The 17748-nt window shown below is 46.2% G+C and overlaps 2 protein-coding genes across 3 annotated transcripts; one reads left to right on the top strand and one right to left on the bottom strand.

Moving 5' to 3' along the window:
- The first annotated feature begins 1205 nt into the window (after nt 1–1205).
- Nucleotides 1206–4663, top strand: LOC141622647 (mechanosensitive ion channel protein 10-like). Of its 2 annotated transcripts, none has more exons than XM_074438660.1 (6): nt 1206–2815; nt 2918–3059; nt 3349–3642; nt 3739–3947; nt 4045–4274; nt 4370–4663. In XM_074438660.1, exons 1-6 carry the CDS (start codon nt 1272–1274, stop codon nt 4405–4407), a joined length of 2457 nt encoding a protein of 818 aa, XP_074294761.1. In that variant the 5' UTR covers nt 1206–1271; the 3' UTR covers nt 4408–4663. The 2 variants fall into 2 exon arrangements, with proteins under 2 accessions (XP_074294761.1, XP_074294760.1); XM_074438659.1 differs by having other exon boundaries at nt 4361–4621.
- An 11923-nt stretch (nt 4664–16586) lies between these two features.
- LOC141621052 (uncharacterized) lies at nt 16587–17537 on the bottom strand. The gene has a single exon (XM_074437771.1). The coding sequence runs from the start codon at nt 17535–17537 to the stop codon at nt 16587–16589; it is 951 nt and encodes a 316-aa protein (XP_074293872.1).
- Between the last annotated feature and the right edge of the window lie 211 nt (nt 17538–17748).

The following is a 17748-nucleotide window of genomic DNA, read 5'->3' as shown; positions in this document are numbered from 1 at the left end:
CCTCTCAGTGGTGCAAGTTATGTTTCAAGACAATCTAATGGTCTGTCAGCTGAGTGATGAGGTTGAGAATGGATATATTAAATATTGCTCTGTTAGAGGAAATGGAAGGAAATGGTGAGAAAAGTAAATGGAGATGATCCATACTTGTTTCAAGGTGTTTGCTGATTACGGAAAGAAGAGGAAGTATTGTGTACGATAATGATGATAAAATGTGATCCAACCGGTTTGAAAAGATGTGACATTATGTTTTCGCCAATCATGCAATTGTAAGTCCATCTTCCATTTTTTCCTGCATTTCTGCTCAGTAATTCCTGTATTACTGTATAACAGCCGCATTAATAATTGGATTTTCTCTGAAATCAACTGCTATTTGTTCATGTCTTACCTTATTCACATGTAATTCCCTCTACAGTTCCTGTATTACTGTAAGTCCATCTTCCATTATTTTTCCGGCATTTCTGCTCACTAATTCCTGTATCGCAACTGCATTGTTTTGTTGGGTTTTCTCTGAAGTCAACCCTTATTCCTTATTCACTTGTAAATTGTAATTCCCTTGGCATTTTTCAACTGAAAATGAACTGTCAGAACCAGCTCTTTAAACCCGGCGTTAGTTCATTTCATTATTTTAAACATGCATGATGCATCATATGAGGGGCTTGGTCGTGTGTCGACATTGCCAATCATAATCACTCTTAACTGTACATAGCATGGATTATGTACAGAGTATTTAATTACTCCACATATATTTGATTAATATAAATGCGTATGATTGCGACGGAGCTAGTTGACTTTTAAATGTAAACTTGTCTAGAATAGAACTATTATTGGTTTTGATAATTGACTAATATTAAGTCAGTCTTTCTTTACTCGAAAAAAAATTACTCTTGAACGCTTCTCCGTAGGCGAGGTTGTATCTGAGATCAAGTTGGTTGTTTCTTTACTATACTACTCAAACTCTCAAAGTCTTTTTTAAGTACGGAATAATACAATCTAGCTGGTTTAAGGGTTATATGCTATGACATTATGACAGTGACTGTAAGATGGACTTTGGCTCAACTCCCTCATTAAGCGTTCATGTTCTCCATGTTGCGATTTTTGTACCTAATAAAAAAATTACAATTTGATGTTATTTTATCATGTTTTAATTCTATATAAGGCAATTAATGGCTGGAAACGGAAGTACACATCCCTCTTTATTCCTTAGATACACGTTCATGTTCATCATCATACCTCGCAATTTTAAGCTCTAGGCTTCAAAAAATTTGGCTTGGATGGAGCCCGTGGATACAAAAGGGGAGGCTTCCCCTGTTTCTCCCGAAAACCAGTCTGAAACCCAACCTTTACAAAATGCAGATATAGAAAACCCAGTTTCAGGAAGTGAACAACTAACTGAACCTCCGCCCATCCAAAATGACTCGAGCTTGGGTAAACTATGCTTTATGGGCCTTTATTTACTAACCTGTTTTTTCCTCATTACATGTCTTATTATAATAGTGGCATTATGTCTTATACCAGTGGCATATGCTATATTAACAGTTGTTACTGTCGCGCTTCTGCCCCTGTTACTAGGCGCATTTGTAGTGACACGATTGATTCAGTTCTTTGTCAAAGATGTAAACATTGAAAAACACGCCAATTTTAAGGTTCTTTTGCGCTACTGGGTATTTATAGTTGTAGTGTTGCTTTTGGTTGAAGTAGGGATATTTTATCCAATAGCTAAGTATGTTCCGGGATTAAAACTTGTTATGATAATAGGGTTGCCGATAACTAAGTGGATTAAGATAATTTGTATATTAATTGGAATCTACCTAATAAGCCAAGTTGTTTGGGTCTCTATACTTTTCATACTAATACAAATAATTCCAGGAGATGAACATGAAAAGCCTTTCATTATCTTAGAATCAATTTCCGAGATCATCGGTTGTCTTCTTTTCTTTTGGGCAGAGGTAGTGCTCATGAGTAGTGTCCCCGCTTTTAAGGAGAGCAAAATTTATGGAATTTCCACTCATAGATGGATTAAGGTTTCACTATTTCTCCTCATAGGTTATAACCTCATTACTTTTTTAGCTCATTTGTTTGTGTGGTCTATACCAAAATTTTTCGGAAATCATCCTAGGATTAATGAACATCTCAAAGGTGCATTGTCATGTGTTTGCTGTGTTGAGTTAGGAGAGGGTTTCTTTACCAAAAAATATGTGGTGTATGCTGTCATTGGTACACAGAGGAGCATCATCTTCATTCTAAGCATGGTGATGCTCCTAATTACATGGGTGTTGTATTTCGGCAGCCGTCTAGACACAACACCGGAGGACAAGAGTGTTTTGAAATTTGGTACTTGGACTTTGGTTAGTCTTTTAATATGCTCTTTTCTTTGGTTGATCAAATCTTGCATACTCTTGTTTTGGGAGAGTCGTTCCGTGTATGACAGACTACATACTAAGTTCACGGCTATAGGGAAGCAGTTGTACTTCTTTATCATGCTCAGTCCCACCCACTATAGGCTTGCCATTGAATCTCCCGAGGATGAAGAATATGACTCTGATTGTGGACCGTCATGCTCTAAAACACCGCCGAAAAAGAAAATACCATGGGTCCTTTTGAAAACTGGTGATGAGGGTGATGTCGTCTATAATAAGATGGACAGGAAACTTGCGAAGCAACTGTTGATAGAGTATACAAGTTCAAAGGCATCCACCTATGAAATACAGAAGGCAACTCAACTATTTTTGTTTGCCCAATATGCGTCGTCCAAGGAGTGTATCGATGCTGACGATTTCAATCATTTACAAGGCGTTAATTCAGAAGAGAATAATGAGTAAGAGTTTATTTGTCTTACAGTTGATTAAAAGATGATAACGCTTTAAAAACTTTCAACAAATCATTAGTAACATCTCTTTCCTTATTTTGTTTGGAACAGGAACTGTATAAAAACATTGATGAAGATTGTGCATGTTGAAGGTGAAACTTGTTTCGATGATGATTGGGAAATGCTTCTTGATCTGCTTCCTGATGTAAAGACCAAGGAAGAAATAACATTGGAAAAAGTTAAAAAATTTATGGTACTTTAACCGTCTTTTTTTCTTTACATCTTATCGATTAACTTTGCCTATTCGAGATCCGGGGACGGAGATTTTTTCTGTTTTATGATTCCGATCATTTAAGATATCGAATGTATTTTTTCTGTTTTATGATTCCGGTCATTTAAGCTATGTAGAACCATATATTGGCAAATACGTTTATTAGTGAGAGTCAGATTAACGTTTTCTTTGTTATACAAATTGAAATTATGAGAGTCTGATTAACGTCGTCTATGAAGTATAATTGACAACTGAAATTTGTATATGACAGGAAAGAGCCCGCAGCAGTTGCAGGTTTCTTTCAAATACGTTTATTAGTGAAAAGGAGGTGGTGAAATGCTTGAATCAAGTCATGAGTGGGATTATAATTGTTGCGACCTTTATAATGTGGCTGCTTCTCACTGGGTTGGCTTCAACAACGGTACTCGTCGTTATAGCATCACCAGCATTGGCCGCCACATTTATATTTGGAGATACGGCTAAGGGTTTGTTTCAAGGTCTCATCTTTGTATATGTTGTTCACCCCTTTGACGTTGGCGACCTATGTCTCATTGACGGAGAACTGGTTAGTTATGATTATGTTGCTTTTCACATATTGTTTGTATTTACATGATTTAGTAATGTGGATACCTAATGCAATATCCTCTTGTCTTTTGTGTAGGTGGAAGTTGTGAGAATTAGCGTTTGGTGCACCACATTTTCGAATATTCGCACTATTGATGAGAAGCACCAAGTTATATATCCAAACTCGGTGTTATCCGAAAAAAATGTTATCAATTACAAGACGAATTTCAATTGGACTGATTGCATCGAATTCCTATGTTCCCCGGACAAGAAAATAACCGTACCTTTGAAACAAAAAATTCTAAAGTAAGCCTTTTTTTTGTTATCACGCGTCTTGCTCCTTGACGCTTAATTTAAACTGAGTGATCAGTCTTTTATTTGATATTGTTATTTCTTTTTTTAGTTATCTTGATCATGAGAAGGAAAAATTCGCTCCAAACTTTCGTAGCGTGGAACTCCTAGAGATGGGAGACAAAGCCAAGATTGTCGTTCATCTCAAGCATAATATACCAGAAATTAAAGGTTGGACGAACTTTGAATGTCTGAAAGCGAAGGAGGAGCGGAGATTTGAGTTTGGTGTTCATGTACAGAATCTCATGAAAGAACTAGAATCCGGGACAGAGGCTCCTCCGGGTTAGCATTTTGATTAAGCTTGTCTATAATGAGGAAATTTTCTGAGTCGGCGTAATGTACTAATGCTTAATGGTTGTTTATCACAGTCATTGCAGATTCAGCAGGGATGGAAGAATTTCTAACTAAAGGATGACTGAAAATGGCACAAGACGCGGCAATTTGTCGAAAAAAAATTAAGATGGATGGATGTACAATGTACAGTATCTGGTTAAGTAGTTCATTTAGATGTAGGTTTATTTTCTTTGCATTGAAAATTATTATTGTTGATTGATAAACTTTTCCATTTTTTAAAAATTTTTGGCCGCTTTACAATCGAGTTTGTACAACTTATAGACGAGATTCATAAGTTTTTTTTTTTTTTGGCTTGCTCCATTTGTTATTTGTATAAATTGAAAGAATGTAATGCTTGCCTTTCATTGATTAGAAACATCAGTATAAATACAATTGTCAGTTGAGATATGCTAGCCTAATTATTAGGATACTCTACATAATTAGAGGCTAAAGATAAGGTAACTAAATCAATTACATAATTTACAAAATAACCGAATATATACAATATATTCTAACACTCCCCCTTAGTCGAATCGGGAGGAAGTTGAACGCTGAGACTAGACCTGAAATCCGTAAACAAGATCGACGGAAGACCTTTCGTGAAAATGTCAGCTATTTGAGAACGCGTAGGCACATGATGGACACGAACCTCCCCTTTCGAAACCTTTTCACGAACAAAATGAATATCAAGCTCAATATGCTTCGTTCGTTGGTGTTGAACGGGGTTGCTGGTTAAGTAAATAGCACTAACGTTATCACAATAAACAAGAGTAGCTTTGCGAAGAGGGTGGTGAAGTTCGACCAATAAGTTTCGCAGCCAACAAGTTTCAGACACAACATTGGCAACACCTCTGTACTCGGCCTCAGCACTAGAACGAGGCACAGTTGGTTGACGTTTGGAAGCCCAGGAAATAAGATTCTCACCCAAAAACACACAATAACTACTCGTGGACCGACGAGTGTCGGGGCAACCAGCCCAATCGGCGTCGGTGTAGGACGTAAGAGCCGTTGGTAACGACTGTCCCAAATGAAGACCATAGAATTTCGTACCTTGAACGTATCGAATAATCCTTTTCAAAGCATTCATGTGGTCCTCCATAGGATTGTGCATAAATAAGCAAATCTGTTGTACCGCATAAGATATGTCGGGACGAGTAAACGTAAGATATTGCAACGCACCTGCAAGGCTTCGATATAATGTAGGGTCACGAAATGGAGGACTCGAAATGGCACTAAGCTTCGGCTTTGTGTCCACTGAAGTTGAGGCCGGTTTACACATGGACATACCAGCCCGCTCTATAATTTTCGTGGCATATTTTTGCTGAGATAAAAATAACCCATTCGCATCCTGGAGACAGCGATTCCTAGAAAATAGCTAAGGGGACCGAGATCCTTCATAGCAAATTCCTTACCAAGACGGTCCATAATCGACTGGCGAAGCTTATCCGAGGAAGAGGTTAACAATATATCATCAACATAAAGAAGTAGGTAAGCACAATTACCATCCTTGTCACGGTAAATAAAGAGCGAATGATCACATTTACTGTGAACAAAACCGAGAGTCTCGATAAATAGAGCAAAACGGGTGTACCATGCTCGTGGGGCCTGCTTGAGACCGTAAAGAGACTTACGAAGAAGACAAACATGGGACGGGAAAGACGAGTCACGATAACATGTAGGTTGATACATGTACACGGTTTCATCAAGATTCCCATGAAGGAACACGTTTTTAACGTCCAATTGTCGAATAGACCATCCATGAGACAATGCTAATGATAATATCGTGCGTATGGTAGCCGGTTTTACCACTGGACTAAATGTCTCGCCACAATCAACGCCAACCTGCTGTGTTTTACCATCACCTACAAGACGAGCTTTATACCTCTCAAAAGTACCATCAGATTTAAATTTATGACGAAAAATCCACATAGACCGAATGACATTCACATGAGACCGACGAGGGACTAACTCCCATGTCTTATTACTAATAAGAGCATTAAACTGATCATCCATGGCCAATTTCCAATTAGGGTCCTTAAGAGCAGACACGGTACTACGGGGTAATGGGGAGATAGCGGCTGTATGTAAGTCGAAAATGGGTTTCGGTTTGTAAATGCCGTGATCACCTCGTGTGACTGCTTTGGGAGCTACTGGAGCTGGTTGTGGTTGGGATGGGTTAATGGGTGAATGTGGGTCAGGGGTATTCGGAGGAGGGCTCGGTGAGGCTGGTGAGGTGAGAACCGTGGCAGGGGAAGCACGGGCACGAGACTGTGGGGTCGTGGGATTAGGCTGGTGGGACGTAGATGGCGCGGTCAAATAGTGGCGAAGGACACTATGGGGAGGCGCGTCATCATCAAGGAAATTATAGTCGGACAAGCTATGAGAATTATTTTCAGCGAAGGGAAAACGAGACTCATCAAAAGTGACATGACGACATATAATTATTTTCTTGAATTTTGGATCATAACATTTGTACCCTCTATGATTGTCCGGATAACCTAAAAAGACACAAGGAGTAGATCGTGGACGCAACTTGTGAATAGTTGTGGACGGTATAAGGGGGTAACATAGACATCCGAAAATACGAAGGTTCGTATAAGACGGTTGTTTGAAATAAAGAGCCGACACAGGGGTTTGAAAAGCTAATTGCTTATGTGGGAGAATATTTAACAAATAAGTAGCAGTGTGCAAAGCATGGTGCCAACAATTAGAAGGGACATGTGCTCGTAGAAGTAGAGTCCTTACTATGTTATTAATGGTACGAATTTTGCGCTCGGCTTTCCCGTTTTGAGAAGAGGAGTCTGGACATGATAGACGGAAAACCGTCCCATGCTTAGCACACCATTCCCAAAACGGACCGTTCTCAAATTCCTTACCATTATCGCATTGTATGGATTTAATATTTCTTGCAAATTGAGTTTTAACTAATTTCCGAAATTTAACAAAAATGTCATAAACATGTGACTTGTGAGATAAAGGAAACGTCCAAACAAAATTTGTAAAATCATCTAAGAGCACCAAATAAAGACGATGACCAGCTGAACTAAGAACGGGAGATGTCCAAATATCGCAATGTATTATATCAAATGGCAATATAGTTTTAGTCACAGAAGCTAAAAATGGTTGTTTGATAATGATGGGGCATATTCTGCACCCGCTGACCGAGTCAACATACTGAGCAAGGTCAAAGATATCCACAGCAAGTCAACCACTTAGACAGCCTAGCCGATGCATCCCATCGGCCTGTCACTTGGGTCTCCGCCCGGCAACCAGCCAGCCGGAGCACATATCCGCGTACTCATATCCAAGACCCCTTGGCCGGCCTGCCATAGGTCCATCGGCCGAGGGTAGAACGGTCTTTTCACCTGCTAGCCACTTGACCACTACGTGACAAAAGGTGAAAGTCTATAAATACTCCTCAACCCTCATTGAGGAAAGGATCCACAAATTAACCTAAGAATCACTATTCATCTGGTAATATCTTCCTTCTCTCTCTACAATATACTCTTAGCCAAGTAACACAACTTATCTCTCTAAGTTCACTGACTTGGGCGTCGGAGTGAGTACGCTCGGCCAAAGCCGAGCCCTCAGTTTGTTCATTGTTTCAGGAGAGGTCAAAGGAGGAAGTCAAGCAAAGACGTCATTCTACAAGCACGGGTGGTAACAATACTTGCTCTGGAATTACACTCGGAACAATTGGCGCCGTCTGTGGGGAAGATATTAAAAGTTAGTCAAATCCCTTAAAAACTCAAAAACAGAAACCCACCCAAAAAGCTAAGAAGATGTCGAAACAACAAGAGGTATTCGTAACTGACGAAACCGAATTCTGTCAAGATGATACCGTACACAATTCTGGAGTTGCGCAGCCCTCCACCGGCCGAGTAATCCAACCGGAGTACGGGATGCCAATAATACCAGATATGCCGCTGCCCACCGACCAAGTCACCATCATGGGACATGTGGTTGATGCAGCCAAACTAAAGCTACTCCTGGACCTAATTGGTAGTACGCCGGCTCACACTGTCACACCGACAAGAGCGGCGGAACCTGTCCAGGAGATCAGGGCCGAAAACGTGACTCCAAGAAACTTGAACGAAGCCTTGGAGGAAGCTGACCCTGCCAAGACGCCGGAGGAGCCCAGAGTAGTCGTGGTAGACCTAAGTCCGTCCTGCACTCATGGGAGGATAGCGTCGCCACGGCACCAACGAGGCACACCCCGGAGGAGCGAAAGAAGTCCAACTCGCCAGAGTTGGAGAAGAAGTCCGACCCACCAGAGTCGGAGGAGAAGTCCTTCCCGCTACGAGGAGAGGAGCCGGACTAGGAATGCGAGGAGCCGATCGCCGCGTGCCGTTCGACACGTGGTCAGACAGCCCCTCAGTGCCTATGTCCTAGAAACCGTCGTGCCAACCAAGCTAAAATTGCCGGCGCTCACATACAAAGGGGATAGTGACCCCACCGACCATGCCGAGGCTTTCGAGTCGTACATGTCGGTGTGGGAACAACCCGACGAAGTCTGGTGCCGAGTCTTCCCAACGACCTTGCATGGGATGGCTCAAAGCTTGTACAAGGGGCTGCCCGACGGCCCGGTATACTGTTACGCCGACCTAAGGGACACTTTTTTAGCCCAGTACTCTTGCAACAAGAGGAGGGCCGTGGAGACATCGGATCTCCTAACTATCAGACAGGAGGGGGGCGAGTCTCTACGAAGCTATGTGAAGAGATTCGACGCCAAGGTTCAGCAGATTCGAGAGATTAATCCCGAGCTGGCGGCCTTCGCACTGATGAAGGGCCTCCCAAGGGGAGATTTGAAAAACGAGCTCATCAAGTGCGGAGGCCTGAACCTAGACTCCGCCAGGAAATTGGCCGACCAGGCCATAAAGGTGGAGGATTACCACAAGACCTGGGTAGGCCCCAGCGAGGCCGAGCACTCAGAAAAGAAGAGCCGCCGGGAGGACAACCCGGATGAAGGACGCCGTGACAATAATCGGTCACGGTCCGATGAAAGACGCCGTGACAGTAATAGGTCACGGTCTGACAAGTCTGCTGGGAAACAGAATTCGGCTGGTGCCGGGGGGAGTTCGGGAACGTACTACCAGAAGCGGTACAAAGATCGCACCCCCCTGGTCGTATCTGCCGCCGAGGTCTTCGCCCTGAGCAAAAACGAGGGCCAAAAGTGGGAAAGGCCCCCCAAGCCGAAGGGGGACGGTGACACGAGCCAGTACTGTGAGTACCACGGCCACACCGGTCACCTTACTGACAACTGCCGGCATCTGAAGAATGTCATTGAAGAGCTGATCCGGAAGGGGAGCCTCGGCAAGTATGTTGCCAAAGGCCAAAAGACTGATGCCAGCGGTTCAGATAAGAAATCCGTCTTTGAACGGATAGGAGTGATCCATGTTGTCATCGGGGGCAACGAGAACGGTGGGTCCGCTCATGGGCACAAACGACACCTGAACGAGCTGTATCAGGCCATCAACTTTGTGCCCAAAACAGCGGCCCCCGCTTCCAACATCCCCGACATGACTATTGGGAAGAAGGACTACGAGGGAGTCATCGCCCCTCATAGCGACCCACTCGTAGTCCACTTGGACATATCCAACCACCTTGTCAAGAGGTGCCTGATTGACACAGGCGCCTACACAAACATCATGTTCAGGGAGTGCTTCCTCAACCTCGGTCTGAAAGTCGGGGACTTGAGCCCCTGCACCAGTCCACTGTACAGCTTTTCCGGGGCCGGCTTGGTACCCCTGGCCTCAATCAGACTGCCGGTGATGTTCGGCGAGGGGAGTGCGGCCAAGAATGTCCTAGCTGAGTTCGTGGTCATTGACGGCTCGTCCGCCTACAACGTTCTCATAGGCCGAGTCACTCTGAGCGAGGCCGACGCAGTGATGTCCATCCGGGCCCTGACACTGATGTATGTCTCGGACCGGGGGAAAGCGCATAAGCTCGTCTCCAAGAACGAGAAGGACGAGGCGGTCAACGTCCAGATATCTGCCACAGGATGCAACATGCAATCCCTCAAAGTGGCGAAGAAGTCAGAGAAGGGGAAAAGCCCATCCTTACAACAGGAGGGCGACCTCATGGATGCAACTGACGGCTAACTGGGGAGGTCCCTACAAAGCTGTTGAAGAAATAAGGCTGGATACACGGCGGCCGACATAGAGGGTGTGCCTTTGATGAGCCATTAGGACACTGACAATCTCGGGAAGAACTTTGTATAGCGGCGGAGGTGCCCAAGACAACTGTGGGCATCCCAAACGCATGTTTATATATCTAAATGAAGAAATCGTCCGAGTTTTCCATGAGAGTGTTCATTTCCCCCCATAGTCACTATTAGGGAATAGACGCCGGCTCACACTGTCACACCGACAAGAGCGGCAGGCATCATCAAGAAAGAGACGCCGTCGCAGTCACCCCAAGTAGTAGACGCCACGGTAGTCACCCCAAGAGGTAGACGCCGTCGCAGTCACTCCAAGAGGTAGACGCCACGGCAGGCATCATCAAGAAAGTGGCACCGGCTCACACTGTCACATCGACAAGAGCGGTAGTCATCATCAAGAAGCAAGCGTCGTCGCAGTCACCCTAAGTAGTAGACGCTACGGCAGTCACCCCAAGAGGTAGACGCCGCAGCAGTCACTCCAAGTGGTAGACGGCACGGCAGTCACCGAAAGAGGCACCGGCTCACACTGTCACATCGACAAGAGCGGTAGTCACCATCAGAAACAGACGCCGGCTCACACTGTCACACCGACAAGAGCGGTAGTCACCATCAGAAAGAGACGTCGTCGCAGTCACCCCAAGTAGTAGACGCCACGGCAGTCACCCCAAGAGGTAGACGCCGTCGCAGTCACTCCAAGAGGTAGACGTCACGGCAGGCATCATCAAGAAAGAGGCACCGGCTCACACTGTCACATCGACAAGAGCGGTAGTCACCATCAGAAACAGACGCCGGTTCACACTGTCACACCGACAAGAGCGGTAGTCACCATCAGAAAGAGACGCCGTCGCAGTCACCCCAAGTAGTAGACGCCACGGCAGTCACCCCAAGAGGTAGACGCCGTCGCAGTCACTCCAAGAGGTAGACGCCACGGCAGACATCATCAAAAAAGAGGCACCGGCTCACACTGTCACATCGACAAGAGCGGTAGTCACCATCAGAAACAGACGCCACGGCAGTCACCGACAGACGCCGGCTCACACTGTCACACCGACAAGAGCGGCGGTCATCATCAAGAGAGACGCCACGGCAGTCACTACCAGCAAAAGTGATCAACATGTCTTAGGAACGTTAAACACAGTTGAGATACGCACTCTAGACTGCCTCGGCCAGGCCGAGGCGGAAACAAAAGAGGCGCTCAATTAATAACGTAAGAAGACAACTCAGACGAAGACGAGAAAGACCTCGGCCAAGCCAGAGGCAAAGTGAAAACGTTAAGTACAGTTGAGATGCTCAACTATTAGCGAAAGAAGACTAACTCAAAAAAAAAAAAAAAAAAAAAAAAAAAATATGAGGTAAAGACCTCGGCCAAGCCGGAGGCAAAAGAAACGAACTCTTATTAAAAATGATAACAGGTTACAAGCGAGGAGGATACGGACGACGGCCGTCCCCATAAGGATAAGCCAAAACACAACCTACCAAAGTTGTACAAAATACAAGGAAAAGAAAAGCAAAAGATGACAGATATCATTTGAAGCGCCAAAAGATGGCAGGGAGGGAAGGCTTAATAATTGGCTCCCGAACAGCTAAAGCTATCCGAGACGCCGGGTGAGCCTGGTGACGACCGCCCGTCTCCCTATGCCTGTTGCTGCTCGCCATCAGCAGCGGTAGCAACATCATCCTTGAAGGGCGACCCAGAAGCTTTCTTAACAGCCTCAGCTTCAGCAGCCTCAGCCTCAGCTTTCTTAGCAGCCTCAGCAGCCTCAGCTGCCTTCATCCTCTCGGCTTCCTCCTTGGCCGCCTTAGCCTTCTCAGCAAGGGCTGCCTTCTCCGCGGCCGCCTCTTCCTCCCTCTTCACCCTTACCTCCTCCTTGGCCTTCTTCTCCACGGCCTCCTCCTTAGCTTCGAGCTTGTCGTCAAACAGCTCGTCAAATTTATCCCATGGAAAGGAGCCATCAAGAGGGAAGAGCTCCCCAATCACTTCCTTGGCAGCTTCTTCGGCCAGGTCCCGGTATTCGGCGCACATATTAGGGAGAATAACAGTTTGGAGCGTCTCAATGTCCTCCTCCCTTTGGGCGATGATAGCATCTTTGTTGCGAACCACCTTCCCCTGGACCTGAAACAGGCCCCTGAACTCGTTCCTCTGCTGAAAATAAAGGTCGGCGTGCCTCTGAACAAGGTCACACTTCTCCAGCAGCTGAGCAACTTCAGCCGACGCAGCCTCGGCCTTAGCTCTCTCAGCAAGGACTTCCTTTTCAGCGTCCTCCCTGAGTTTTCTCTCAGCCAAGAGCGCCTTCTCAGCATCTCCCCTAAGCCTCTGCTCATTTAGGAGATCCAGCTTCACCTTCATGGCCACCCTCTTAGTGGCAGCAAGCTCAAGAACGGATTGAGCCGCGACCTTCTCCTGCTCTAGAATATGAGCACCGGTCAGCTCGTTCCACTTCGCCAGCCTCTGGATCAACCTCGTGCCTTCCACTACAAGCTGGGAGGGGGAAGCCTTCTGGGATGAAGAGTCAATGGTGACGTTTTGATCACCAGCCTGCACGGGGTTCTTCTCCACTTGCTGCTCAATAAGAGCAACGGCCGACAACGATTGATCTGCACAAAATTTAGTCAAAACATCCGCGTCAACGTATATGGACATACCGGAGAGCTTGTCGTCAGGAACGCCTAACGAACCGGCTAAGTCTGAGCCACAGGATAGATCTGTACCTTGCTTGGCCTTCTTGGCCGGAGGACGCATTTCCTCGCCGGCAGCAGTTTCAGCAGTAGCAGCAGAAGTAATAGCGGCAGGAACAGGCTCTTTCCTCTTACGGACAAGGGGAGATCCCTCCACATCGGAGTCCCCATTGGTAATGTCAACAATTTCCACCGTCTCCTTCTGGACCGAAGGGATGGGAGGTGGAACTGGTGCCGACGCCGTCGCCGCCGAAGACTTTGTTTTCCGCGTCCGGCGCGCCATCTTACTAGCAACCTTCGCCTGGGCTGCCTCCATAGTCAAGCCTTTCAGCTGCTGATCCATGAGATCATTCGGCGACGTTCTGCGGTCACGATCCCTAGCCTTAGGATGCAAATCAGCAACGGTCTTATCCTTGTGCAGCCCCATCCTCTTAAGAATATCCTCGGATAGGTCCGCGCCAAAATAATCTGCAAAAGAAGCAAAGCAAGAGTTAAGCAAGGAATGAACCAAAATTCAAAAAGGAACAGAAACATTGAAAGCAGTGATGGGCCTCACACCGACCCCACTCATCCTGTGCTAGGGCCGGTATGAGGCCGACATGGCAGAGCAGCTCATCCTGAAGAATGATCTGCGTTGGGGGAATCCATCTTTTTGGCACTCCACTCTTGTCCGCCTCAAAAAGCCTCATCGCCAGCTTCTCATCCGCCTTAAGAGGGACCTTGCTGGCGTCCATCTTAAGCTTTTTCCGGGTAACCCATCTGTCATGCTCCGCCTTAGCCTCGCACCGCAAATTAACTTGGTGCTGGAAGGACCGGGGCAACGGATAGTCATCCGGCACCTCAACGTACACCCACCGATCTTTCCAGCCTTTGCAGGAAGAAAGCTTGTCGACGGAGACGTAACCCGGCTCCATTTGCACGCTGTACCATCCGACGCGACCAGAAAATGACGGCCGAAGGTGGTGAAGCCGACGGAATAAATTAACCGTTGGGATCTCCCCCTTGAAGAGACAGAGCCAGACAAAGCCGACTATGGTCCTAATAGCCAACGGGTGCAGTTGGGCCACAGCGACGTTCATGGCCCTAATGATGGCCACAACATATTCATTCAGCGGAAACCGGAGCCCGTACTCCAAGTGTCGGATGTATACGCCGGTGCAATCCGGTGGAGGGCAACAAATGGCCTGACCCTCCTCAGGGATAATGATTTTGTATCCCCTGCCAAAATAGAAATGGCCCTCAAAAAGTGTCTCGCCGGAACAGCGGGCGAACTTACGGATCCAAGTACGGTCAGGGCGGACCTTACAGGCGTCGCCATGATCCATGACGTACTGCCTCCCCTCATTAGGATGAGCCCTTTCAGCATCATCACCGAAGTCGTCACCGTCATCATCAACATCATCATCATCCTCCCATTCCTCCAAAATTTGAGGATCAACTTCAGGAGAAGGAGACCTAGGGCCCCCAGACCTCATCGGGATGGCGTCTAGCGTCTCCCCCGGCGCCGGTTTACTAGTTCCGGCATCAGCAGAAGACATGTTTACAACAAAACTTACAAGTTAAAAAGTTGAGAAAAATTTGCTTGTTTACCTTGAAGAAAAGCGCTAGCCGAAGTAACGACTCTGAAGATTAGAAGAGAGAAGCCCTTGAAAGTTTAGAGAGAAGAAAATTTTGGAGAAAATGAAATTGGTGGCCAATTTCAGGGGCTAACTGCCCTATTTATAGGAGAAAGCCCATGAAGAAGGACCAATTAGGGCACAGCCCATGAAGCGTCAGCCAATCAGCGAACAGACGCGTGTCAGACATGCAACCACGGAATGTCAATCGTTGCGACAGTTAAACGTCAATCAACGCAACAGTGACCAAGCGTCTTCAACACGCCCATTCACATCTCCTTGCCTGTTCATCTTCCTCAGCAAATTCCTAAGTATCTGTTCTCCGCCGGCCACATGATCAACCAAGCTAGGCAGCACCGGCCGGGGGCAATCAAAAACAACCGGCACTCTCAACCCTGGTCCCGGCCAGCGTCACTTTCTTTTCCACATCGGATGTCCTTTACACATCCATGTGGAGGGGGGATATGGTACGGCCATGACATGACCAAGCCGAGGTAGAAGAAGCCGGGGCAGAAAAATTTCACTTGCGCAGAATATACGCTCAACATACATCGGAGCCCATACCACGGCATAGACTACGCTGGGGGCAAATTGATGGGGCATATTCTGCACCCGCTGACCGAGTCAACATACTGAGCAAGGTCAAAGATATCCACAGCAAGTCAACGACTTAGACAGCCTAGCCGATGCATCCCATCGGCCTGTCACTTGGGTCTCCGCCCGGCAACCAGCCAGCCGGAGCACATATCCGCGTACTCATATCCAAGACCTCTTGGCCGGTCTGCCATAGGTCCATCGGCCGAGGGTAGAACGGTCTTTCCACCTGCTAGCCACTTGGCCACTTGGCCACTACGTGACAAAAGGTGAAAGTCTATAAATACTCCTCAACCCTCATTGAGGAAAGGATCCACAAATTAACCTAAGAATCACTATTCATCTGGTAATATCTTCCTTCTCTCTCTACAATATACTCTTAGCCAAGTAACACAACTTATCTCTCTAAGTTCACTGACTTGGGCGTCGGAGTGAGTACGCTCGGCCAAAGCCGAGCCCTCAGTTTGTTCATTGTTTCAGGAGAGGTCAAAGGAGGAAGTCAAGCAAAGACGTCATTCTACAAGCACGGGTGGTAACAATACTTGCTCTGGAATTACACTCGGAACAGATAATTTTCCCAATAGAACAAGAAGAACAAACTAGAGGCAATTTATTTGAGTTACAGGAAATAAAATTCTTAAGACGTAAAGAATTAAAAACTGGAAGTCCGGGATGTCCTAGACGATCATGCCAGACTGACGGAGCAAGTGCAGCAAACACAGCCGGACCTGATGATTTTGACGCGGTAACGGGATATAGCTCGCCCTGACTATTACACCTCATAAGACGCGTCCCCGTCTTGTAATCCTTCACACAAAAACCGAATGGGTCAAATTCGACGGATACCGAATAATCAGTGGTAAATTTTCGTACGGATACTAAATTTTTGACAATTTGTGGTACGTGAATAACATTGTTAAGGTGAAGGGGAGGATTTATTTTAGTTAGGGTAGTATGTCCGTGACCGGTAATTGGAACCGACTGGCCATTACCAACGATGACACCATGTTTAAAACTCGAATTAGAATAAGATGAGAGCTTACCTGCATCCGACGTCATGTGAGATGTCGCCCCGGTATCCATGAACCAACGTGGGTCCGGAGGAGTCAAACTAAGAGTATACATCGCATGTTCAATGTCCGTTTGAGACGGAGGAGCTTCAGCCGAGTAAACCTGCTGCCTTGGTGCATTAGGCCGCGGGCCAGCCTGTCTAGGCTATCCTCCATACCCCGGAGCAGTGGGATACGGACAAGGAGGATATGGCCAGGCAGAGGGTCCCCACGGCCAGCCGCCGTAACCACCCCATGGAGCACCACCAGTAGAAACCGAACCCGTATTCCCACCTGTATTTTCACCCGTGCTTGAATCGCTTTGCTTTCCACCCTTGCCTTTGTTATTTCCTTTCTTCTTGTTATTCCAATTTTTGTTCCCATTATTTTTATTAGAGGAAGCAGGTGGTTTCCCAAGAATCGACTGAGACGGCGAACTAGAGTCGTGGTCTTGGTGTTTAACATATAAAGCAGAGGAGGCAGCAGCTTTGGCGATTGATGCTTCTTCTAAAGTAAGCATCGACCTAGCGCGGTAAAATTGAGGTAGTGGTTCCTTTTGGCGGATAATTGTTCCGACATTCTGATATGCGGAAGAGAGCTCCGATACAAGTTGAAGAACCAACCGATTGTTGGTAACCGGAGAGCCGACGTTCTTCAACTGATCGGCAAGGCTCTTAAGCCTTTGACAATAGGCAGAGACATTAGCGAAATCTCCCATAGAAGTAGAGGAAAATTCTTGTTCAAGGGTAACCGCTCGACTATGTTGATTATCCTGGAAAATGTCTTCAATCCGTTTCCAACATTCCATCGCGGTGGAATCGGATTTGACAATAGTTTCAAGCAGATCCGTAGAAACCGTCGCATATATCCATTGAAGGATCATCGCATCAATAGTCTCCCACATCTCCTTTTCATCATCCGTCGCAGGTGGTGCGGGTTTGCCTGATTTCGGAGTGATGATATGATGAAGCACACGAGTGGATTTTGCGTGATTCGTGAAGAGGGCGACCCAAAGAGGATACTGATCGTTATCCATCCCGAGGGTGACAGTGACGTGATTGCGAATTTGTGTGACGGCTAGGGCTGGATGATACTGATTGTTATTCTTTTTCGACATGGCTGCAAAAGTGAGTGACGAGAGGTCTGATTTGACGTGAGGTCGAGGGAAGAGGCAGCCGAGAAGAAGAAGAATACTAAGGTTGCGGAAGCGATTTGTAAGATCGATTTAACCTAGGAAGCTGATACCATGAAAGAATGTAATGCTTGCCTTTCATTGATTAGAAACATCAGTATAAATACAATTGTCAGTTGAGATATGCTAGCCTAAT

Source organism: Silene latifolia, chromosome X (assembly GCF_048544455.1).
Source record: "Silene latifolia isolate original U9 population chromosome X, ASM4854445v1, whole genome shotgun sequence".
NCBI classification, from domain to species: domain Eukaryota; kingdom Viridiplantae; phylum Streptophyta; class Magnoliopsida; order Caryophyllales; family Caryophyllaceae; genus Silene; species Silene latifolia.
The sequence above is the reverse complement of the archived record's forward strand: the minus strand, read 5'-3'. Positions and strand labels throughout refer to the sequence as shown.